General features: G+C 44.9%; 2 protein-coding genes across 13 annotated transcripts in view; one reads left to right on the plus strand and one right to left on the minus strand.

The window, feature by feature from the left end:
- tle2a (TLE family member 2, transcriptional corepressor a) overlaps positions 1-13490 on the plus strand; it is a 44859-nt gene extending 31369 nt beyond the window's left edge. For 2 of the 4 annotated variants that reach the window (XM_084354563.1, XM_084354564.1), the window contains exons 5-20: positions 1047-1109; positions 1518-1622; positions 2099-2312; positions 2704-2720; positions 5045-5140; positions 5726-5770; positions 7014-7175; positions 7620-7743; positions 8547-8743; positions 9034-9113; positions 9597-9846; positions 10122-10369; positions 11396-11543; positions 11648-11798; positions 11998-12074; positions 12312-13490. In XM_084354563.1, coding sequence (XP_084210689.1) covers positions 1047-1109; positions 1518-1622; positions 2099-2312; positions 2704-2720; positions 5045-5140; positions 5726-5770; positions 7014-7175; positions 7620-7743; positions 8547-8743; positions 9034-9113; positions 9597-9846; positions 10122-10369; positions 11396-11543; positions 11648-11798; positions 11998-12074; positions 12312-12419 — 2085 coding nt within the window. In that variant the 3' untranslated portion in view covers positions 12420-13490. The remainder of the gene's footprint in view (positions 1-1046; positions 1110-1517; positions 1623-2098; positions 2313-2703; positions 2721-5044; positions 5141-5725; positions 5771-7013; positions 7176-7619; positions 7744-8546; positions 8744-9033; positions 9114-9596; positions 9847-10121; positions 10370-11395; positions 11544-11647; positions 11799-11997; positions 12075-12311) is intronic. The other 2 variants (XM_084354565.1, XM_084354566.1) reach the window with 2 other exon arrangements.
- Positions 13491-16012: 2522 nt separating this feature from the next.
- Positions 16013-25716, minus strand: part of tle2b (TLE family member 2, transcriptional corepressor b) — a 90286-nt gene continuing 80582 nt past the window's right edge. For all 9 annotated transcript variants that reach the window (XM_084354915.1, XM_084354914.1, XM_084354910.1 and 6 more), the window contains 6 exons: positions 25022-25271; positions 24470-24717; positions 23776-23923; positions 22803-22953; positions 22566-22642; positions 16013-19665 (listed from right to left, as the gene is read on the minus strand). In XM_084354915.1, the coding sequence (XP_084211041.1) occupies positions 19558-19665; positions 22566-22642; positions 22803-22953; positions 23776-23923; positions 24470-24717; positions 25022-25271 (982 nt within the window). In that variant the 3' untranslated portion in view covers positions 16013-19557. The remainder of the gene's footprint in view (positions 19666-22565; positions 22643-22802; positions 22954-23775; positions 23924-24469; positions 24718-25021; positions 25272-25716) is intronic.

The following is a 25716-nucleotide window of genomic DNA, read 5'->3' on the forward strand; positions in this document are numbered from 1 at the left end:
GATGTTGTCATGATCTCTGCATGCATATCATTACTGGCCCTAACGGCCTTGTTGGGCCTGCCGCTAAACATGTTTTTCTGTGTGTGTGTGTGTGTGTGTGTGTGTGTGTGTGTGTGTGTGTGTGTGTGTGTGTGTGTGTGTGTGTGTGTGTGTGTGTGTGTGTGTGTGTGTGTGTGTGTGTGTGTGTGTGTGTGTGTGTGTGTGTTAGTGCTTGTTACACTGATTACTGCACTAATACTGGGAAGAGAGAAATGGAACGAGGGATGGATGGAAAGAGCAATAAATGGAGCGAGATGGAAAGAAAGGAGGAAAGAGGGATGGAAAGAGAGGTGGTGATGATGAAGAGGGAGGGAGCGGGGGAGGGAGGGAGGGAGGAAGAGTTTGCTGCTGGCTGTGTAGTAGAGCAGATCGAGACAGACACACACCCACAGCAAGAATCACTGACCCCCAGCAGGAAACATACACACACTCAAGCATGCAAAATGCAAACACACACACAGACCAACAGACATGCAAGAACACCACAGAAACACATGCGCGCGTGCGTGCGCGCACACACACACACACACACACACACACACACACACACACACACACACACACACACACACACACACACACGCAAGCACATGCACACAGTGAGAAAAGACCGTGAATCTTGCATCTCCTTCACACACACACACACACACACACGCACACACACTGTGTGGGCTGGCTGAGGCCACAGCAGATGCTGTCCATGAATATTTTAGCCAAACTCCCTGGCAGAGTTTCCATTTGCATGGACCAAATGTAAGCAGCTGAAATATTTACCACACTGGCCCTGAGAGAAGCAGGCCACAGCCACTGTGTGTGTGTGTGTGTGTGTGTGTGTGTGTGTGTGTGTGTGTGTGTGTGTGTGTGTGTGTGTGTGTGTGTGTGTGTAACCTTTTTATGAGTGTGCGTTTTCTTTTTGTTCAAGCTCAGTCTTGGCTGTGTGTGTGTTTGTATATGTGCGTGTGTTCATTCATCAAAGTAACAGTATCTTTTTTTTCCCTCTCTTTCAGACGGAGATTGCCAAGCGGTTGAACGTGATCTGTGCTCAGCTCATCCCATTCCTGTCACAGGAGGTGACACAGACACAGACACACACATACTGTACTGCATCCAGCTCTCTCTCTCTCTCCCGCCTGACAGCAGCCCACACATTGGGCGTGCGCATGCATACACACAATAAGCTATAACTCTCTCTCTCACACACACACACTCACACACGCAGAGCTGCATATGGACAGAACTTCAAAGCACATTCCTCGATCGCCAAGTGTTTGCATGCGTTCACATGACTCCCAAAGCGAAAAAAATCTGTATTTTAAATGTGCTGTTTGTGAGAGTCTGGATGCTTTTTCATACTAATTAAGAAATGTTGCACGCCATTAATATTAATTCAGTTAACAGAGGACAAAAAGAACATTTGAATGTTAAGTTTTTCTTTCTGAATCCACCTGCCCTCACTGATCTCTTGGTTTGTTCCACAGCATCAACAACAGGTGGTCCAGGCCATGGAGCGCGCCAAACAGGTGACCATGGGGGAGCTAAATGCTTCAATAGGGGTACGTGGGCTCCCCCCTCTGCCTCATAGCGTGTGTACCTTATCCTCCCATTTATTTATACTCCCTCCTTTTCTTTTTTTTTTGAGGCAAACATCCATGGGCCCAATTAAATTTTTACACATTTATTGGCAAATTTTTTGAAAAATGGATTAGGATTCATCAGATGGATCAAAAATTGGATTTTTGGACCTGAAAACGATTAAATTTTGGGCCCTACCAATACTTTTTTCCAAAAATTTGAAATGCAAATATGATTAATAGAGAATTAAAACAAGCTTTAACTGATATTGCAGTTTTAGTTGTCACTCAATCTCCCATCACGCTGATTTATCTGCAGAGCTTCCCCTCCCTCCCATCGTGCACATCGCAGCACTTAGTTCCCTTTCTTTCCTTCCTCCTTTCTTCCACTTGATCACTTCCTGGTGAGCCACTTCCTCCAGTGCTTGTAAGTCACCCAGATCTCTTTCTTCTCTCTGCTCTCTCTCCTTTCACTTTCCTCTCTACAGCAACAGCTCCAGGCCCAGCACCTCTCCCAGCATGCCCAGGGTTTGCCAGTAGGCCCACACCCATCAGGACTGCCCCACCCCGGCCTGGCGCTTGGCGGAGGGTCCGGACTGCTGGCTCTGTCCGGGGCTCTTGGGGCTCAGCTGGCTGCCAAGGATGAGAGGGCTCACCTAGAGGCAGCGGCCGCCGCCGCTGCTGCTGCAGAGCACCACAGAGGTACGGGAACACTTTATATGGCACCTGTGTACTTAGTTTGTGTCTCTCAAAGCAAAACGTGTGACTGTAGATGAGTTTAGGGGCGGGTATGAGGGTTGGATTGCATTCTTGGTGATGGAAACGTCTCGCTGAGGTGGGAGTAGAGAAAACACCAAAGCTTGGCTCGATGGATACTGATGATTGGCTCTGCTTTAGAGTTTTGGCAGGGCACAAGAGTGTTGCTGATAATGACACTCCTCAGGGATATTTTTCCACTGAGTCATCAGCTGCAGAGTGTTGTAAAGGGATGGCAGATAATCCTGCATTTATGTGTGTGTCTATCCTTCTCTGCATGTGCTGTCCTGTGGCCTGTTACCTGGATGTGTTGGATGCTTCTGCCTGGATTGAACAGACCGAGAAGCAGGACCAGTGAGTACAAGCTACTACACACTGATCGCTTAATATCAAGTACACTTACACTTGTCCACCTGTTTGTTCGGCAGGTTTTGATATTGTTGACAAATTTGATGTTTTACAAGAATCCACAGAAGCTTTAAAGTGACATTACGTAACTTTTTTACCTTAAGATAACAGCTTCATTTTGATGGTACAGTGTCTTGTAATAGGGTGAATGGTGTCTCTTGCCGTTTTTCCACCAGCACTTTTGGCCGCGCTGAGTCAAACCGAGCCGCGCTGATTTGCTTTTCCATCACCAGTTTTACTGCGCTGAGTTGAGCTGAGCCGCGCCGGCGATGGACCTGCTCCGGAGTAGGGCCAAGCCGGGCCCGCCCCGCCTCCAAGCGGGCTGCGGTGAAGTCTCGCCAACCCGTAACAAGCACCCGTCTCCCCCTAAAATCGATAATGAACTCATGTCTGTGCAGGAAACCTGAGAGAGAAATTATTTAAAGTCTGTGTGTTCAGCTCTCAGTACTTTTGTAGCTTCTAACTGAATCTCTTTAGTTTCTCTCGTCCTGTTTGTACTTTCAAACATCTGCTGTGTTTTACTGTTTCGTCGTGTTCGCTTTCAGCTGTTTCAGGAGTCATGTTAAGTTACTGCTGGTGAAAACACAACGTTTCCTGTAATGCTGCTTCATAATAAAAGCTTTTAAATTTCTAAATAACCGGAGACTTTTGTTGTGAAGAAGTTAAAGGAAATGAAAAGTGTTTGTAACTGAATTAGCGGAGCCACTTTGTTAGCGTTGATTCTTCGTTAGTACTGCAGGGATCGACAAGTGCGTCATTGCTTAAAGACACACCTTCAAGCAGGTAGCCCAGTTGTGGTGGAAATGCAAATCCCGGCCGCGCCGATTCAAACCTGGTAGAGCCAGGCCGGCAGATGCAATGGAAAAACGGCATCTGTCTCCGCCCCCCCTATCACTTGTTTCTGCGCTATGTAACATACCTGTTTACTTCAACATACAAGTTTTCAACACATAGCATTGTTATGATGTAATGAGGTTTGTTTGTAGTTTGCACCTACATTACGTGTGACAAACTGTTACAGAAACCTGGGATTTGTATTTACGACAGTGGTGTTGCACAATTTCTACACAAAGTTTCTTTGATATCAAGTATCACTTATACTTGTCCAATTTTTTGTTCAGCAGTCTTTGACATTGTTGGCAAAATCAGTGTTTTACAAGGGACAAAAAAAAAAAAATAGTTTTTAAATTTTAGAAAACAAAAAATAAACTTTTGTGTGTGTGTTTTTGTTTTTTCCAGTCCAGTAGTAAGATATTAACTATAGCCATCGGGCATCTTTTCTTTTAACACTTTATGTTATGGGATTTTGATACTGCATTGGTCATACATTCATAAAAAGGAAACAAATGATTGTTTTTTTACAGGTACATCATTTTTGAATATTCTCAAAATACATTTCCTGGGTGGACAGACTAATTATAGAGAGAAGGAGAAAATGGAAATTTCTCTAAAAGAAGTGCTGCATTTTAACCCAAGTAGAAATTTATTCATTTATTACTGGAATGCTTGCCTGTAGATGGTTCAACATTTTTTTGCATTTTGCATGCTGTATTTATACATATAATTAGTGTGTTATTGGTACCACTTGAGATGGTTATTTGCAGGAAACTTATTGGAAATTGTGCGGAAGCATTTAAATTGGGTATCTGTAAAAATAGGTTACCCTTTTATTAGTTTTTTGTTTTTTTTAACAGTACAGATTTGACAAAGCAAGGTTTATTGAACAATAAGTAAACAAAACAGACATAAATATATACTTAACTATAACATTTTCTAGCTGTGATGAGTTGAATATGCGCTGGTTTTATCAGCTTTTACTTTCTCTGGTTTTGAAATTGGCCTACAAACCATAAAAGCAACTTCGTCACTGATTCTAGACCCTGTATGACAGCACTTCAGCTCTCGACAATACATCACCGCCACTGTAAAATTGTGTCTATACTGGTTAAAAAAAACGTGCATCAGTGCCAAAGTCCACTCAGGCAGCTCCCCAGTCTTTTGTGCTGCCTTAAAGAAAACTTGAAGCGTTCTCTGTCTTCCTCTCACTCCTACAGCGAGCTGGCCGATCGATGCCGCCTGATATTCTTTCACATTCATCTCTGCAGCTTATGAGCCTGACATGATTTATGCAGTCCCTCTCACCTCATTATCACCCTCTTCCGTCCTCTCTGCCTGCACTCCCTTTTCCCTCACTCCTCTCCTCCTCCTCCTCTTTGTGCCCCCGTGCACACCACCGCTCTCTTCTCCTCACCCCGCTCTCCTCTCTGCAGAGCTCTCTGTCCAATGGGGATAAGGGTCGCTCAGCAGACTACCTCAGCAACGGCAAGAAGAGGAAAGCTGATGAGAAGGAGTTCATGACGGACTATGTGAGGCACTTTCATATCACTGTTAAATGTTTAAGTGACTGAAGTTTCACCCCAACTCTGCCAGTCTTTGTCACATAAGACCAGTGGTGTCTGTCCAGTGGAGACCTGCTCTCTTTATAATTGAAATATTCACTCTATCTGCTTTCATCGCTGTATCACTGTAGAGAAGTAGATATATTAGGCATTGCGAGGGATTATTTTTAGTGTGAGATAAATGAATCGTGGGTAGTTCATCCTTATCGCTTTGATCGAAAAAGACCTGCAATATTAAAAACAGCGGCGCCTTAGAGGATTTCACCTCTCCAAGTTAAAGATCTGAAATTAATTACATTTGTACTGTCCATTGCATTTACTCTGAGCCATCTCATCTCAGGCAATGAAATGTCAAGATACTTAATTTCCTCTATTTGTAGGGTAACTAATTACAGCTCGCTCTCTCAAGAGTGCAAAATATTTTTTATAAACCTTTTTAAACACACACCTCTGTTTGTGTGTGCATGTTGTGTATCTCTACATGTTATCTACAGACATCAGACAACAGAGCAGCAATATCTAATCTCTCTGTGTGTGTCTCTTCTCTCACAGGGCAGCGATGCGGATAAGAGCGATGATAATTTGGTGGTGGATGAGGTTAGTAGGCGGCCGTCGGCCTCTGTTGGCCTCTCTTCACTGCCTTCATCTGCATACATCATGTAAACACACCCAGCAGGACCATCTGAATAATGATAATAACAATAATAACCCCCCTCCATCCACCTCTGCCTGCCCTTATTCCACAGCATCCACCATAAAGTACATGTGCACACACGCGCTTGCTCTCTTCATCTTCACTGTACGTGCTGTTCTGTAGGTATGACTGTTGTTTACGTTTTAATGGATGAGTGCCGACAAAAGTCAAAAACTAATCAGCTCGATCGCCACAGTTTTTCTTAAAAATGTTTCCTCTGTGCATAAGTTGATAGTAACTGAGGCTAAACCCACTTCCTAAAAGCTTTCACTTTGCAGTTTTCGGTGGGTCTTGTTCTCAAAACTCTAGTGCCTGGGAGTGATTTACTTTATGTTCATTGCTGTAACGACCCTGATTCAAAAACAGTTTGGATGCTGCGTACAGAGCGTAAAGTAAAAAAGAATGCAATGGCTTGCAAATGCTTTTTGACCTACATTCAATTGAATACAGTAAAAAGACAAGATATTTAAGAGCTTTTTGCTGGCTATGATCATTCCTCGTGTCCATCTTTTGGCCATTAATGTGCCTTCAATGTTAGTGATGGATGACAAACTCCACAGTCATTGTTGTGTGCAGAAATGCTCAGAAAGCTAATGTGAGTCTTTGTCAGACTGAGACACAGACTCCTCACTCCAGATACGGCTGCTTCAAAAACGCCTTGGAAAAACTTGTTTTGGACAAAATAGTGTGGTGGGGAAAAAAAGGCTAATTGGTTTAATTAAGGCAATGAAAAAACTTCCTGTGGAAAGATGGACTGTCCTAGCTGCCAACCCGCAGCATCAGTAGTTAACCATCGGATGAGACTTAACGATCAGCTATCTTTGTTTAGGAAGTCACATTTTGTTGCTTTTAACTAGGAATGCGGACGTCTCAAATTAACTTCAGACAAACATTTTTTTCACAGAATAAGGCTGCATTAACTCCGAGTGGAAACACATTAGAAGTGATTTCTTAATGCAGAGTATAAACATGAGGAATAATAGCCAGCTTCAGTATTCATATGCATGGCGAAGAAAAGAGTTAAACATCATGAGCCGCTGATTGACTTCCAGCTGTTCTGTGTCCTTCAAACCCTGTAGAACGCTTTAACACATCACCATAACTTCTTACTGTCTCCTAATAAAGTTTTATGTGTTTTGAATCCAGGACCCGTCGTCCCCCCGCAGCGTGCAGTCCTACTCGTCCAGGGAGAACGGCCTGGACAAGATGCCCCCCTCCCGTAAGGAGGGCCCCCCACAGGCCAGCCCCACCTCCCTGGCCTCCTCCAGCAGCGCTGCCTCCCCGTCTCGTGGCAAAGAGCCTCCGCAGGTAGACGGACACATCTGTATGAGCTCACGTGGACCACACAAAGACATAAAGACAAATATTTGAATGGTTTTTGCAGTATTGGACATCAGTGTTTCCACGCTGTCAGCACACACTGTATTCTGCTGCTTTGCTCGGGTCAATAGTTCGTCTCGGAGTTATTATGCTGTATATTCAACATCCCACACAGTCAGTCTGGGCTGCTGACATCCCTCAGCGCTCCTCAGGTCCCGTCTGCCCTCAGTCATCCTGTCATCCTCTTTCTTTTTTTTTGTCTGCTTTCCTTTTACATTTTTCTTCTTCTCCTTGCTGGCTCCATCTTTCACTTATAAATTGTTTTTCCCTCCAAATATCGAAGTCTGACGGCAGCGTGTTTATTTCCCTTTCCTTGTTGTTTATTTCTTTTCCGTCTTTATTTTTTTTTTAAACACCTCTCTGCTCTTCCAGAGGGAGAAGTCAAGCACTCCGGGTATGAAGCCCGGGACCCCCATGTCTCAAGAGTCCAACACTCCGGGACCCAGCGGACCTCCGCAGTTCAGACCTGTCCCTGGCAAGCCTGGTGTTGACCTCGGTAAGGACATCCCATCACCCGAAGAACACATCGTCTGTACTTTTTATTGTTGAAGGAAAGAATATTTCCACGTTGCTCAGGAGACCAAATGATAAACGTCTCCATCCCTTTACACAGACATGTTTTAAGCCTGTACCGGCTTTGTTATATGTAGCGATTCTATAAACACCGGCCCGCAGTAGTTGGTATGGGTGTCAGCCAGCTCCCAACCACCCACCACCATCTGGACTTAATAAGCAGCTGTGGGCAAAAATATTCAGCGCCCCTCACTTTTTAAATGGAAAGATTAGGAGAGGTGATGGACTGTGACTGTGAGCTGCTTCATAATGAGCCTCCATCTATTCCAGTGTATCTTTCTTTTTTTTTTTTTTTCCTCACATCACCTGTTATCCTCCGCTCTGCTTTCACACATGCACACACACGGACATACACATTATATATGCATACGCTCGTAGGTGCAGCTACATGCATAGTAAAAGGATGTAGAGAATGAGTATGGGAACACACACACATACTCGCACACACTGTCTCGCTGCAGGAAGGTGCGGTGGCCAGCAGGGGTCAGTAGTGGTCCAGTGCTGCAGTTTGTAATGTCCTGCCTTTTGTATGGCAGACGGCAGCTTGTTCACAGCCTGTCAGTCACATCTGTCTCTCATACTGAGAGGCTCTGCAGAGGGAGTCACCTTAATAGAATGTGGAGCAGATTCTGCTCTATGCTAAAACGAAAGATGAAACCCTCTCGAGTTTAAATTAATAATTTCTTCTTTTAAAATAAATGAGTTCTGTCTTGTCTGCTCCTCCAGCTCTGGGTCTAAGAAATCCCCTGGCTGTGCAGGGAGCCTACCCCCCAGGGGCTTTCGGCCTGCCCCCTCCAGGGGTGAACGGGGACCTACCCGGGGCGGCGGGCTACGGCGCCGGCCTCCACTTGGTCTCCCCCCAGATGAACGGAGCTGCAGCTGCAGCGGCAGCAGCTGCCGCAGGCTACGGACGGTCCCCTGTGGTGAGCCAGCCACTTGGCGTATAATCTGTCTTTCCAGTGTCACTGTCATGTGTAATACGTCAGCATGTAACCCCGTCAGAGAGGGCAGAAGGAGAGACGGAGTATATACGGAAAATACGTGAGAGGGAGAGCAGCTGCATTGTTATTAATCGTAACAATCTATGACCTTGGCTCTTGAAAAGTCTCTTTGTTTGATCTCATTTTATTCTGATGTTTTATCTGATACGGTCTCTGTATTATCTGTTCTTATGAGTGAACCCTCTCCTCTCCTCTCCTCCATTTTTCTTCAGGTGGGCTATGAGTCTCCACACCCACACATGAGGGTCCCTGGGCTGCCTGCCAGCCTGCAGTCAGCTGCCTCCGGAAAACCGTGCGTTTCTTCTTTATTGCTATCACTGAAATCTTCACCTGTTCACCATTAACTGCTGTGAGGTCCTTCTCAAATTTCAATGACGACAATAGAGTAAAAGATGAACTATGACAGATGTTGCAGGGGAAAAAATAGAATAAACTTTGCACTGAAGCAACATTGATTAAATCAACAGTCAGACCTGTGTTCAGGTATCAAGAAACATTTAAGAAAGTATTCACCCTCAAAGCACCTGAAAAATGAGACTTCCATTCTTGGCTTTACTTTACTTTTTGTTGTTTTGGGTATTTTTCATGACATCAGTGAGCAGCTTCAAGTTACACAGTTATGTTATTATACTTTGTTGTTCTTTGCAGTTTAACAGAGTCCTCTTTAGAAACGAAACCAAATAAAAAAATGTTTGCCCTCTCTCCTCTCCCACTACGAGCTCCATCTTTAATCTCATTCATTCATCCATTTCTCTTCTCTCTCTCTGCTCCTCAGTGCCTACTCGTTCCACGTGAGCGCAGACGGCCAGATGCAGCCCGTGCCCTTTCCTCCTGACGCCCTGCTGGGCCCGGGTATCCCACGACACGCCCGTCAGATTCACACCCTGAACCACGGAGAGGTGGTGTGTGCCGTCACCATCAGCACCTCGACGCGCCACGTCTACACCGGTGGAAAGGGCTGCGTCAAGGTGTGGGACATCAGCCAGCCAGGAAGCAAGAGCCCCATGGCCCAGCTGGACTGTCTGGTGAGACACGCCGTTTAGATGGATGTTTGTAGACTCGTATTTAAAGTTCGTTGTGCTTTACTACCAAGTGATGCTCTTGTTTTTCTGCACATAAAAACACACTTTGGATGATGAATCACCTTTGTGTTGCTGCACTAAAGCCAAATCCTCCAGCATCTTTATTTCCTGCTGTAGCAGCACGCTTAACTTTGCATCCTGTAATCAATTACAGAGCACTACAACATATATTACTGTATATAAATGCTCATATTTGTTGTTTTATTGTGCCATTTCAGAACAGGGATAACTACATCCGCTCCTGCAAGCTGCTCTCCGACGGGCGAACCTTGATTGTTGGCGGTGAGGCCAGCACGCTGTCGATCTGGGATTTGGCCACGCCCACCCCTCGCATCAAGGCGGAGCTGACGTCGTCCGCCCCCGCCTGCTACGCTCTGGCCATCTCCCCAGACAACAAGGTCTGCTTCTCCTGCTGCAGCGACGGCAACATCGTCGTCTGGGACCTTCACAACCAGACTCTGGTCAGGTAAGAGGAGAGCGGCAGGAGACTGCGTCGTGTTTTAGTAGACGGATTCAGGGAAAATAGACAGATTATGTTCAAGTGACAAGAAAGGAGGAGAGGAGTAAGAGAAGAAAGTGAAAAAGGAGAAATTATAGAGTAGGAAATGAGAAGAGAGAGATGGCTGCACAGGGAGACTGAAGGAACAGTGCAATTTCCGAAATCTCCACCGTCAGTCATCAGGTAGAGAGAGGAAAACGCAAACGGTCTAGGCATGGAGGATGAACATGAAGGAGGAGGACTTCAAGGAAGGAGGATGCAGCTTGTATTTCTAACAGTCTTTTTTTGAAAGGAGACATTATGCTCATTTTCAGGTTCATAAATTTATTTTGGGTTACTACTAGAATAGGTTCGAAAGCTGTCCTCGGAGGGAAATAAGGTCCCTAGAACACTGGTTAAAGCTATTCAGTCAAGAAAATAGACCCAAGACGACACAGGGCATCTTTAACCTCGCCTATAAAGACATATTTTTATATTATTACAGCTGTGTTGTACTATATTGGCACTCATTATCTGTTTATACAGCAGCCAGAATTTATGGGTCCCAATAGTAAGAGTCATGTATCTGCTTAAAACTACATTAACGTGTTATTACACACTCTATTATTAAATATTTATTTATATTTGAAAGGCAGCTCGAGATTTGTTTAGACTCGTGTTTTATATCACGTTGTCCTTTTTATGTCTTTTATTTGCTCTTGTCTTTTATTGTAGCGTCTGCTCTTGAAAGGTGCTATTTAAACTCACTTACTGCTTCTGAATGCTCAAAAGGGAGACGAATAAAGATGAAATACTAAATCTGCATTTATAAGTCACTGTAGTTTTTAATTTTTTTTTTATGCGCATGGACTATTTTGTGAAGACTTTCATGCAAAAATTAAGAAAGCTGAACAAAAAATAGAGAGGATATGTTTCAGTTTGACGCATCAGCAGCTGTATGTCAGGTATTTTTAGAGCGAGGAGGTTGAGCTCTTGTGCGTCTCCTCCCCGCAGGCAGTTCCAGGGCCACACAGACGGAGCGAGCTGCATCGACATCTCCAACGACGGCACCAAACTGTGGACGGGAGGGCTGGACAACACGGTCCGCTGCTGGGACCTCCGGGAGGGACGCCAGCTCCAGCAACACGACTTCACCTCGCAGGTAAGAACACACACGCGCGGACTAATAGGCATTAATGTGCTACAGGCTGCTGATGATCATTAACGCTTCCTTGTTTCTTTCTCAACTTCCCTCTTTGTCTCCAGATCTTCTCCCTGGGCTACTGTCCGACAGGCGAGTGGCTGGCTGTGGGAATGGAGAGCAGTAACGTGGAAGTCCTGCACGTCTCCAAACCTGACAAGTACCAGCTGCACCTGCACGAGAGCTGCGTTCTTTCTCTCAAGTTTGCCTACTGTGGTACGTACGCACACACACGCACACGCACACACACGCACACACACGACTGGGGAAGCAGAACAAATCTCCTGCTTCTCTCATTATACAGGAACAGTTTCTTCCCGTTCTTTACAAAAGCGGCGCCTCCTCTCAGGCTTCTCCATATCTCACCTCCCTGGAGGCTTTATCTGTTGACGGCTCTGTGTGTTGCCTCCTGTAGGTAAATGGTTCGTGAGCACGGGCAAAGATAACCTCCTGAATGCATGGCGGACACCCTATGGATCCAGCATATTCCAGGTAGGCCAAACAAACTGATTTTAAGCACAATTTTCTCCTTTTTTTGGTGAAAAAATAACTGAAAAATGTTGAAAGGCTTTTTCATCATCTTGTTTGAATATTAGTGGGTTATTTTTAGATACAAGTACATCAGCTTTAACTTGTGAACTTGGGAATTTCTACATCGCTGTTTATACAAAAACATGATTTATTAAGTGTTTGTATCCAACATGTCTTCCTCTCCGTCTCCCTGTTCAGTCGAAGGAGTCTTCGTCGGTTCTCAGCTGTGATATCTCCCCCGACGACCAGTTCATCGTCACCGGCTCCGGAGACAAGAAGGCCACAGTCTACGAAGTCATCTACTGAACTATGATTGGCTAAAAAAAAAAAAAACAACTAATAATCAGGGGGCGGGGCCGAGGCTCCCTCCTGCACCAATGACTGTACAGAGCATCGGTGACATGGAAAACAAGAGACACTCAACTCCTACTTTGTTGTTTTGTTTACGTCTGTGAAAGAAATGAGAGAGAAGGGAAGCAAGGGGGCACAAAGTCACATCTCTGGAAAAAAAACAAACTGTTTTTATTGCTCTGAGAACGCTGGTTAGGTTAGAGCTGCGCAAATGTGGATTCCTCCAAAGAACTTTTGTTTTTGTTCCTTTTTTTCCCTTTTTTTTAAACAAAATAAAACCTCTGTAGTGAACAAGAAATTAGCAAAAAAAAAAAAAAAAAAAACTTATTTTTTTAGCCTTTGAATTTTTCGCAAACAGTTGGACCACATCGAGTGGAAGAAGACATGAGAGACGTGGGACTGAGGGCGTGTGGGAAGGTTTCAGGGGGGGCTGGAAACTCTTGATGGAAAAATACGGTCCATATTCTGTGTTGTGTTAAAAGGTCCCAGCCTGGGTCAGCTTGGCCTGGATCGGCCCGGTCCGGTCCGGCTCAGTCGGCAGCACGTGGCTGCTCCTCGGGGCAGCAGATGCGCAGCAGATGGCGAGATGGCGTGCTGTGAAGCTCCAGCTATTTTCTTTCTCCAGGTTAAGTTTCAGCAGCAACATGATTGTATCATCTCCAGTACAGACATGACAGAACAGGGCTCGGTTTCTCTCCAGCGTCTTTGTTCCTTTTTATTTGATTTGTTTTCTTTATAAAAGAACAGAGCCAGACTTATTCTGGAGATGTTTTTGAGGAAACCAGCCTGGAAACCACAACACAGAGGACAGAAAACTGAAGTCAAACAGCTCACAGAAGGGGACTCCCTGGGGCTTGGGGACGTGGCCTCTGCTACATCATCGTCATCCTTAACACTCAACATTAAATGTTTTTTTCTATTGTATTTGTTAGGGCACATATAGGCAGACAGGTATTTTCACAACTGCATAATGAACCTTCAACCTTGCTATATATGGACATGTAAATAAAGTTCTCTAAAGGCAAACGAGGATGGTATCTGTCACTTAGAAAACTGATGAGTTTGTGTCTGATCTGCAGTGTATCGTGTGTGGTGTTGTCTTTCATGAGCAGCTTCACTCCCAGAAAAAACAGATTGAAAACACTCCTGAAGGATTGGTGAGGATCTGAGTGAGCGTGTGTGTTTGTGTGTGTTTTGTCACATTACTGGCTGTTTAAAAGGTGTTTTTCAACCACAGAACCAAATCAGGTTCTTGCCAGGTTTGACTTGGATGTTTAAAGCTGAAGAAGAAGAAGAGGGGGAAAAAAATCAAAAGAAGCATTTGTTGAATATTTGTTTAAACCACAACAGCCAGAATAGTGTGTGTGCTCACTGGGAGGTGCCAGAAAGCGTCTTAGAAATATTTTGATTTTTAAAAAATGAAGGATGCGACCGCCCGCTCTGCTGTGATGGAAACATTTCTCTCACTGAGGGGAAGACGAGCACAAAGCTTCCTCTCTAGTCAGCGTCTGCATCCTCGCACACACGGGAAAGTGTCTCGAGATTAAAACCCGCAGCATGAGCGGGTTAGACTTCTGTGACGCCGTAAATGAGGCAGCCGTGCAGCGATGCTTTTGTGCTGAGCTGGCTTGTAGTGTGGCGAGACAAAGGTGATGTACTGTACAGTCTGCTGAGGGATGGATTATTACAGCAATAATGCCCAAGAGGACGTTCTTCAGTGATTGTGTGTGTGGTGGTGACGGTCCTGCTGAGACAAAAATGAGAGAAGATAACAGGGAAAATTAAAGTAGAGCATTTATCTGCAGCACAGAGTGAAGGATTATTGTTATACAGGTGGTTGATAAACCACTTGGCTTCATTTCATTCGAGTTGTTTTTTCCCTTGACCTCTTTAAAATGCACAGTCCTGCTGTTAATACTCCTGATCACAGCGCTCAACAGCCTCAAGGCTACTGGTGCTTTATACACATGCCATCTAGTGTGAGCAGTAGAGAAAAGAACAAATGACTGAATAAAGAAAGGTTTGTCGCTGCTCTGCGATCCTGCTGTAACTGATGTTCTAGCAGGATCGCATCATTTGTTTATCTGCTGCGTTGAGATTTAGGAGGATCTCAAAATGCACACTAAATGAGAATCTCAGCTGCCAATTAAACAGCACAGCCTTTGAAGATGTGTGGCATGCCTGTTTTACGTATTTTAAATTTAGGCGTCAGCGTCTTTCTAAGATTCTACACATATGGAGATGTATTTAAATGAGCTCCAGTATCTCAGCTCTATTTGATGTTTGCAACTTATCTAAAGAGGCGAGAAGACCTCCAACACCGGTCACGCTGCAGGAATCTTAACCCAGCTGGTCAGCTCTAACCAAGTGTTTAAAGGGACAGTTTGACCCTAGATTAGAAATACGTATTTTTCCTCTTGCCTTTCTATCCATCTTGAGTGTTTTGGTGCAAGTTGTGTTTTGGAGATGTTTGCATTCTCTTGAAAGAAATTGAACTAGATCGCACTCGGCTTGTGGTGCTCAAAGCAAGAATGCATTTGAAAAACTCAACAGCAAAGACTCTTTCCAGAAATCGTGAAACTGGTTACCTACCTTTCTAATCCACAGGCCTTGTTGTGAACAGATTTATGTAGGAACTATTTGAAACCACATTGGCCAACCAAATCACTGCACAGAAGGAAGCGCACATCACCACTAAGCTAGCTGTGGCCGATCACACCAGCGTTTATCTAGCAGCTTTTAGAAGACTTTTCATCACGAAGGGCAAAGTCCCACTGCTTCTTCCATTAATTATATATGATGGATGGTTGCACACGCAGACCGGCTGCAGGGGGGGGGGGGGGGGCACCACATTGCTTTGCCCAAATATGTGGTGTTGTTTTTTATGTTTTTTTCCATACATTTTAGGAAAAGAGATGAAAACAAAACATTTCTTTAAATGATTTTTAAAGTGTGATCGGGGCCGAATGTCACAGCTCAGCCATTAAATTGTTTACATCCCACCATATCATAAGTGCTAGCCTCTCGTCCATGAGTAGATACACGCACACATGCATGATTCCTGGAAAGAGATGCTGCTGTTGAGTTTGGAAATGTTTTTTTCTTCTGGCGCGGTGAGCACAAGGCGACTACCATCTCCTTCCATTGTACTGGAGAGAAGGCAGACATCTCTACAGCCGATATCTCCGATACTCTGCACCTCCAACCAAAATAATCTACATGGATAAGCAACACTACAGCCAAGAGGGAAACTATGAATTTTTCATTTGGCGGTCGAACTGTCCCTTTAATGAGTTTCGCTGTGTATCGTCAGTGTTTGTGAATCACCATTTTGCCTTTTAGTTGCTGTGATGGGCTGGACGATGTCCTCGGTTTGTTTAAAATCATTGGTGAAAGCCGAACTGCTGAGAGCTTTTAAATTCTGCGTTTGCAGCTCGCTGAAAAGTTTGACATTTTCCCCGACAGGTTTATTTCCTCACTGGGAGCGGATGGAGGGTGTTGAGGAAGAAATGCGGGCATTTAAAACAGATCGACACGGCAGACACCTGAAAGGATGAACACAAGTTTGGTTTATTTTTCACACATAGTATTTCATGTACAGCACATGGGAAATGCATCAGGAGGGAATAAGACACGGTGCATTTAAAAAAAAAAAAAAAAAAAAAGGAAAGTTCCTTGGCTTTTTAAAAGAGAAACCAAACATGGGCTTGTAAAACGGAAATAAAAACTTTTTATAGTGTTGGAACAGAGAAAGCACAGGCAGAGGAGGGGGGGAGACGTTACTGACAGTTGAAGAAGAGTATCAAATACAATGTCCCAAATATTCACACTATACCACCAAATGCATAGCCATTATACAGCATCGCTCTGAGTAGTATACAAGCTTATTTAGGTCTGCCTGTGGCTGACTGGCAGAAGGGGAAAGAGGCAGGCAAAGGCATTAAACTGTACAGATGATCTCTGACTCCTCGCTGGTACAGTAGCCATTGTAGAAGTCCCTCATGATTCTTCTGTCCTGCACTAGCGCTGCAGCGACCAACATGACAAATCTCGCTAAAAGTTTATACAACTGGAGCTAATTTGCATACTGTAAAGTAAAATTCACCCCTCTGTAACGCTGCAGCTGTTACACCACCGATTAACTCCCGATTTGTCTTGTTCTATCAGCACAAGTGGAGTGTTTGCATGCAGTAAAAAGTGGGACCTCTCCGATGGCTTAATCTGTATCGTCGTGTCGCAGCCGGCGCCCGCTGTACACTGACCACACACTCAGCAGAGACATAGCTCAGTTGCACGATAAGGACTGAAAACAGACTATAGCACATTGACTAGCACAGTTGAAATGAAGGGAATAAAACAAAAACAACAAACAAAAGACAGAGGATTTCTTTTTCTTTACATGGGAGTGCTGATGTTGGACGCCCTCTGCCTGTCACCATCACCAAGGATAAAAAAAAAACACTGTTTTAAAATGTTAAAAAAAGTTAAAAGAACAAAAATATAATCCCCTGTCTGTGCTCCACTTGATTTTGTATACGTCACCATGTGTGAGTGCATCCCTCTCTGTTTGCTCCCCCCTGAACCCGAAACGCAGTCATGGGCAAACCCCAACACATAAACATATCAGTACATAAGACGAGCAATCACTATTCATAAAAAATACTGAAATAAATGAGTAATAAAAGAAAAGCTTGAAATGTGCCTTTTTTAAGTCTACACATTGGTGACGCATGTTCTATAGAAGCAGAGCGCTCTGATATACAGTTTGCCTGCCGGTTTGGGATATGATACAAGGAGGAGGGTCGAAAAGTAAGAATCTGGTTTGAAAGAAAGAGTTTGACATTTTGGAAAATCTGGAAAGCTTATTCGCTTTCTGCTGAAAGTTAGATGAGAAGGATGATTCCACTCGTACATTTGTAGAGTTAAGACTGAGCGACAGCCAGCTGCCAGTAAGTTTAGCTTAGCATAAAGACTGGAAACAAAGGACAACTCCCAGACTGGCTCTGCCCAAAGGTAACAACATCCACCAACCAGCAGCTCATGAGCTCACTGACTAAAACTTTAGATCTGGTTTCTTTAATCTAAACCAACAGACACTTTACTGAGCAATGGTTGTGGTCGTGTTCCTTGGACATAACATGTTAACTCTATCACTGTAGTATGCAAAATATTGAAATTTGATTCATATGCTTGTTTGCTCTGACAAACGTGGGATATTTCGAGAATGATGACAAAGAGAAAAATAATGGTTCGGGTTAAAAATAGTTTGGTTTCAAACAGGAAACTGACTCTTGTCTCCCATGTCAAAGTCCTCCCTATCCACCATGACTTCTTGCTATATTCACTTTTGCTTGCGGAAAGTTATTGTAACTAAAACCATGATCTTTTTCTAAACCTAACTGAGTAGTTTTGGGTCCTAAACCTAACCAAGTAGTCTAAAAGTAGACCGAGTAGACTGAACAAACAAAATACAACTAACTGGTGAACTTTCAATGTGCCGGTTGATTTTGTAACTGTGTGCCTCTCTTTTCAGTCTTTATGTGAAGCTGGGTTAGCATGCTGCTGCCGGTAGCTTCATACTTCATTAGAGACTGGAATCAATCTTCTCATCTAAATATCAACGAGAGGGCTGATAAGAGTTTTTCCCAAAACGTCAAACTTTTCCTTTAAGGTGTTTAGCATCTCAATTAACAGCAATCAATAGCTTACCGAACAAGATTTAGCCAGAGAACACTAGCACATCAGCAGGCAGGCAGAGATGGAGATAATGACTCTGATAAACATGTAATCTCATCTGCTTTGCAAATGAAAACAGCAACCGGTTGCATAAAATTTGAAAGGATTCGGATAAGTCGCTGCTTAGTCGGCTGCTGATGACGGCGTAATCGGGTGGTGTTAATTTGCCCTCTTGTCTGCCTTACAGTGAAGTTGGCGTGCTGCTACTTCATCTAGCTGACAGTGCCTTTAATGAGAGTGAGTGCAGCGCCCGGTGTCAGGAGAACAATCCAGAGGAATTAGAGGGAACAGCTCGGCTGATGTTCTCTGTTTGTGTCTGTGGGCCCTGGGAGAATCCCATTGACTCGGCTGCTCATTAGACGCTGCCTTTGTCAGACCAAAATAAAATAGATATTAAGCAGTGAGACGGGGAGCGCTGCGATGAATGTTTAATTGGGTGCTCTGTGTGTTGTGTGTGTGTGTTTCTGTCTTCATACGATTACCTCAAGGGGGTGTATCCGAGTGTGTGTGTGTGTGTGTGTGTGTGTGTGTGTGTGTGTGTGTGTGTGTGTGTGTGTGTGTGTGTGTGTGTGTGTGTACTCTCGCCCGATGACGTGTGCCTTGTGTGTGTGTGCGTAGCTGTGTGTTTGTGAGCGGGTCTGCGTTTCATGTCAGTGTGTGAGGATATCTGAAGCGGCCCCCTCCATCTCGGAGCGTCATCGTTCCCCAGCTCCTGACACCTCTCGCTGGGGAGAGCGAGCTGCGGCGTCAGCCTCATTAAGGCTTCCACTGTCTGGCTAATGAATCGATTGTGTGGTATCAGTGCTCCTGGCTGGCGCTCCCACAGTGCCGCTCCGCGCCTCCTCTGGGGGCCTCCCTTCCACTGAGCTCTTAATCAGGAAACAGCCCTAATTACCCTGCCACCCTCCTCCTCCTCCCCCTCCTCCTCTTCCTCCCTGTCATTTCTCTTCCTTCTCGCTTTCTCTCCTCCTTCTTGTCTTTCCCTCTCTTCCCTTCCTGACTTTATCTTTATGCTCCACCGCCCTTTTCCTTTGTCCTTCTTATCTCGCTGCTTCCCTTTCTCTCTCTCGCTGCTATCATGCCTCATCCTTGGGCTGAAAGTGGAAGGGGGGAGGAGGGAGGTGGCATTTGGGAGCCTCCACAGTAGCTCATATCACAGCAAAAAAAGGGGGAGAGGGGGTGATGTATTAAGGGTGAGGGTCAGGAGGACCGAGACGGGGGTGCTGCTGTTGCTGATGTAATGAGGATCAGGAGCGGCTGGCAGGCCAACTGGTCGCCCTCCCCCATCCTCCGAAACAAAAAAGAAAAAAACACCCCAAAAATCTCCGTCCTGTCTCTTCCCATCTCGTCCCGGCCCTCAGTACACCACCTCGTACACCGTGGCCTTCTTGTCCCCGGAGCCCGTCACTATGTACTTGTCGTCCGGGGAGACGTCGCAGCTCAGCACGGACGAGGACTCCTTGGACTGCGAGCGAGCGGGGCGGGAGACAAACCCAGGAGGGAGACGGAGAGAGAGATGTGATGATAGATGGATGGAGACAGATGGAGAGACACAAACACAAAGGGAAAGATGTTAGAAAAGATATGACTCATCACTTAATACTCAATCATACAAGACATATTTGCATTTCAAAAACAGTCGGCAATTATTTCCAAACAGACTCTCCGCAGCTCCAGGATGCTGACTCACTCGTCTGCCTCACTGTGAGACACGCTGCTCTCTCTCTCCTTTTTTCCTCTGGAGAGATGCAGCCTCATTAACTGCAGGTTTAAGCGTCACGAGCAGCACAAGTCTGCTCGTCTGCATGAACTGGCAAAATGTACAATCCTCTCTTTCCTCCCCTTTCTTCTCCTCTGTGTCTGAGAGCCAGACCTGGGCACCTGGCTTCAGATGATCTAAAGCTCTTTCTACTCTCCGTCCACCCCCACCCCTCCACCTCTCCCTCCCACTGCTCTATCATCATTTATCTTCCTTCCTTTCTTCACAGACTCTCCTCCTCCACCTCCTCCCACTCCATCTTCTTAGGCTCTCCTTTTTGCTCCGTCCCCAACTCTCATGTCGACCCCTCCTCCTCTCTGCTTCCTCCCTCCCTGCTACAGGCACAGCAGGGCTGTCAGTCATGAAGCCACTGGTGAGTTTGGACAGGCCAGAGATGAAGTGGGACAGAGAGATGTAAAAACAAAGGTACATGGAGGAATACTTGACCTGATACTCAGAGACTGACTCAACGTCCTCTCATGTTACAATGTTTATTATGTGATTCTCTGTGTGTCTGTGCTACTTCTGAATTGCATTCTGATTAAAATGATTAAAACATCCATTGTTTATTCTCTTGTTCCTCAGAAAACTTCTGAACAAAACATCCTCCGTCGTTGTAGTGATTAACTGTATAGCTGCGAGGATTAGTCGATTAATCAATTAGTTGTCTACTATTTTAAAGAAAACAACCGATATTTTTAATTAAATTAAATGTTTCTGGTCATTTTTTAGGGAAAACTATTCAAATTCTCTGATTCCAGCTTCTTAAGGGTGAATATTTTCTGATTTCTTCACTCCTCTATGACATTAAACTGAAACTCTTTGGGTTGTGGACAAAACAAGACATTTCAAAATGTCATCTTGGCCTTTGCAAAGAAAGTGATCAACATTTTTCGCTATTTTCCATCATTTTATGCACCAAACAATGAATTGTTTAATTGAGGAAATGGCCGACATATCAATCGAAAATTCAAATGATCATTAGTTGCAGCCGTAATCAGCTGTACAAAGGCTAGCTACAACACTGGGAGTGAGTCCACTTCATTGTTCCACCCCTGATAAGTCTGTTATGTTGTATTTTTATGAACCAAACACCAGCAGGGACCATCAGGAAAGCATCAGAAACCTCTTTATTTTACTTTGTTCCGATGTTTTCTGTCCACCTACATACAATATGCGCTATTTAGTAAGCTTATGATGGCTCATTTGCCACTTAATAGATTGATTTGGTCTGTAAAATGTCAGGAAATAGTAAAACACCAAAAATATATCATTAAATTACTTGATCTAACCAAGTTTACCACCACATGAGACAGAGACTGAAACTTAAGAAGATGTGGCACTTTTGTTTGAACACTGATGATTGACTGATTATTGAATAGTTGCAGATTATTTGTCCGTCACTCTACTGAACACCCTCGAGCATTACAAACACCAAGAACCATCTCAGCACTAAGTGTCTCGGTAACTTGTAGATTACCAAAAAGGTAATGCAAGGTGATGCAGCCTAACCACTGATACAGGCAGACACGGACAAACTTGGCAACTCTGTGTTCCTTACACAAATCTGCATCATAACTGAGGGTGAAATTACAAAATCAACAAATCAGCTCTCTTGGCTGCAAAACACACACAGTATCTACAACCAAGAAACAAGGACAGAGAAAAAAGTGAGGGCAGTGGTTCAGATAGAGTAGGAGAGAAAGATAAAAATGATTTAGCACAGAGAGGGAGAAACCACAACAAACAGAGAGACAAGGAAAGAAAGAAAGCAAGCAAGGAGACAGAGACCGAAGAGGACAGTGATAAACCCGAGAGGAGGAAGACGAGCGAGAGAAAGCAGCTCTGTATAACACGGTGACAGGAGGGAGCTGCTTGGCAGGGGAAACGTTTGGCATTTGGATAACAAAGCAGATAGCCAACATTCTCCTTTCAGTCCACAGGGAAAGAGACAGGAGCCACCAAACCTGCTGCACTGTAGCTTACAGAAATATGACACACACACACACACACACACACACACACACACACACACACACACACACACACACCACTCACCTTAAATGTACCATGCTAGTTTCATTCACACCCAGATGAACTGGCTCAGCTAAAAATATGGCACCCCTGCATATTCATGTTTCAACATTTCCTCAAACGGAGCGAGTGAACACGGAGGAATTATTACATTTGTTTTGTGTTTTGTGTGTGTGTGTGTTTGTTCGTGCGTGTTTGGCAGCCTGCACTCTCTGATAAACCTCTGCAAGTCACTATGGATCAACAAACCTGGAATAAAAAAAAAAAAAGAAAATGTTTATCGTTCGCTTTCTCCCTCTGAACTCCCTCATCTTTTTCTCTCTTTTGCCTCCAGGGCTCACTGTGTGCGTGAGTGTGAGTGTGAGTTTATGTGTGAGTGTGTGAGTGTGTGTGTGTATGCAGTACCAGAACAGGAAGCAGAGATAGCTTCAACAACACTATCCACACTGACTAACAGATGACTCTGCAGCCCCAAATACAGATACACATGCACACACATATATTTATACGTAGGCTCGAATATTTGTATACAGAGAGCATAAACATCCTCAAACGATGAACTCAACTCTCACCTGGAAAATACTAGCTCCATATGGTGTCCTCCATGCATTCAACAGATTGTCTTTTCCTGTGCTCACGAACCACTTGCCTGAAATAACACAGACAACACAGCACTGCGTGTTAAACAAAAGAAACGGCGGTGGTTGAGGCACAATGTACTGTTTATTAACTGCATATCACTGTGTGTGTAGAGCAGTGAAAAGCGTTGAAACCACTCCAAGTTACTGTGCGTGTACATGTGTCCATACCGCAGTAGGCGAACTTGAGGGAGAGAACGCAGCTCTCGTGCAGGTGCAGCTGGTACTTGTCAGGTTTGGAGACGTGCAGGACTTCCACGTTACTGCTCTCCATTCCCACAGCCAGCCACTCGCCTGTCGGACAGTAGCCCAGGGAGAAGATCTGGGAAACAAAGAGAGGGAGGAAAGGAATCAAGAGGAAGGAGTGGAAGTAAAATAGAGAGGGAAAAACACAGAGGAGGCGAGAGCAGAAGATAAATGGTGCAGAAATGAAAACAAAAATGGGGAATGGGGGAGAAGATGTGAGGGAATGGGGGATGAGGGAGGAAAGGAGATAAGGTCGATGAGAGAAGAGGAACAATGGAGGGAAGTAAGGAGGACAGATGAAGGAATTTAGTAGGAATGAGGGAATGAAGCATATCAAGATAAAGATGATGAGTGAGAATAAAAAGGAGGAAAGATGGTGGAAAGTTTTTAAAAAAAATGAAAGAATGGATCGGCGTAATAGAGGTTAATATAGAGTGAGTTAATAGATTGGTAAGGAAAGAGAGAGAAAGAGGGGGAAAGTGGGGGAAAGTGGCGGAGAAAGTCATTACACGGCGGATCGAAACAGCAGTAAACTCCATAGCTGTGCTCTGACAGCGAGGAGTGAATGAGAGAGGCAGTGTGTGTGTGTGAGGACGCCTGTAAGGTGAAATCACGTTGGTGTTTGTCGATGTGTTAACTTGTGAGGTGAGCTCTGTGTAGATGCACTGTGATGACCCTGTAATGTGCTGTGCGTATATTAGAGCTGCAATGATCGGTCGATAAACAAAGATCATTTAAAAGAAAATTAATCTCCAAATGTTTTGATAGCAGATTCACTGTTTCAGTCATTTTTCAAGCAAAAATGTCAAACATTTGTTGGTTCCAGCTCCTTAAATGTGAGGATTTGCTGCAGTTTGTGCATGTGTTGAGCTGTATACCTGAGAGTGTGTATTTTTACCTGCGAGGTGAAGTCGTGTTGCTGGAGCTGGCGTCCCTCCCGGAGGTCCCAGCAGCGGACCGTGTTGTCCAGCCCTCCCGTCCACAGTTTGGTGCCGTCGTTGGAGATGTCGATGCAGCTCGCTCCGTCTGTGTGGCCCTGGAACTGCCTGCGGAGAGGAGACGCACAAACACTTTACAGACTCTGCATCCTGTGTGTTTCTTTGCTTCTTTTTTCTCCTGGAGGTGTCAGAACAAATATATTTGAATCCTTCCCTCCCTGTAGCATCTACTGCCTTCACCCCACCTACACCTAATTCTCCTGTCTCTCTTCTTCCTCCTTTGCTTACCACAATATTTCCTCTTCATCTCCCTCAATTCCAGTTTCTCCTATCTTGCCAGAATTTGGATGTTTCATCTGACCCATATCTCCTAAGGCTAGTTCACCTCCCCCCCACACACCTTTACCTTAGCTGAGGAAATCCCAGACTGCAACGATTTTCCCTCCCTCCCTCTTCCATATTTTATCACCTTTTCTCTCTTTTCCTCATCTCTCCTCAAGAAGTCACTGAAATATTTCCACATCCTCCAGCCTTTCACTCCCTTTCCCCTCTGTGCTCTCCCCTGGCTACAATCTATTTGTGGAGTTTCAAAAAAAAAAAAATGTTATGTGCTTTTTATCCTTCCAGCGTCCTCTCCTCCCTCTCTCCTCTTACCTGACCAGAGTCTGGTTGTGAAGGTCCCAGACCACGATGTTGCCGTCGCTGCAGCAGGAGAAGCAGACCTTGTTGTCTGGGGAGATGGCCAGGGCGTAGCAGGCGGGAGCAGATGACGTCAGCTCCGCCTTGATGCGAGGGGTGGGCGTGGCCAAATCCCAGATCGACAGCGTGCTGGCCTCACCGCCGACGATCAAGGTTCGCCCGTCGGGGAGGATTTTACAGGAGCGGATGTAATTATCTCTGTTCTGATTGGACAAGAAGAAAACACAGTTAGCTTGCGCTTGATGTGGATGAGGGGAAAAAAGTGTTGATGGGACAGATGGTAACATGATTGGGCATATTAAGGAAATTGATGTGGACATTTTGATGTCAGTTTGCAAAATTGGGGAGGAAAGATGACAGAGGCAATAAAAACAAATCAGCTCAGTGAATATACTTAACATACACGTTTGTTTTGCATGGCCTGATATGTGAATGTTCCTCGATGTACCCATTTCTATTTTTAACACTTGTGTGTTTGCCTGTCTTAAATCTTTCCTCGTGTCTCACCAGACAGTCCAGCTGGGCCATGGGGCTCTTGCTTCCTGGCTGGCTGATGTCCCACACCTTGACGCAGCCCTTTCCACCGGTGTAGACGTGGCGCGTCGAGGTGCTGATGGTGACGGCGCACACCACCTCTCCGTGGTTCAGGCTGTGAATCTGACGGGCGTGTCGTGGGATACCCGGGCCCAGCAGGGCGTCAGGAGGAAAGGGCACGGGCTGCATCTGGCCGTCTGCGCTCACGTGGAACGAGTAGGCACTGAGGAGCAGAGAGAGAGAAGAGAACAGAAAAATTTCAATACTTCAGAACGGAAGAGCCGAAGCTAAAAATAAAGAGTTTAGAAGAGCAGGAACTGCAAAGGAAATTGAAAGACTGAAGAAGACAAGACAGAATCAATCAATCAATGAGCAAGTGAAAGCAGAGGAGCTACAGGTAAATATACATATCGCACAAACAACCACACACAAGTCAGAGCGCAAAGTTGTGAAATCTGACGACACCATAATGGCCTTGCAACTCCAGTAATATTCACCCGAACTCTGGCAATTACTTGGTCCACTGTAGCTGTGGGCGGGAATGCATAATGGCAGATTGTGTTACAGGGCAGAGTCAGTGTGGCATTGCTAATGGCCGATCAATACTGGAGCGGTTGGAAGCCAAGGCTGTTTTATGATTTCAAATTAGCACCGCAAGAATGAATTGC

Source organism: Pagrus pagrus (assembly GCF_965226575.1).
Source record: "Pagrus pagrus genome assembly, chromosome: 6".
Taxonomy (NCBI): Eukaryota; Metazoa; Chordata; class Actinopteri; order Spariformes; family Sparidae; genus Pagrus; species Pagrus pagrus.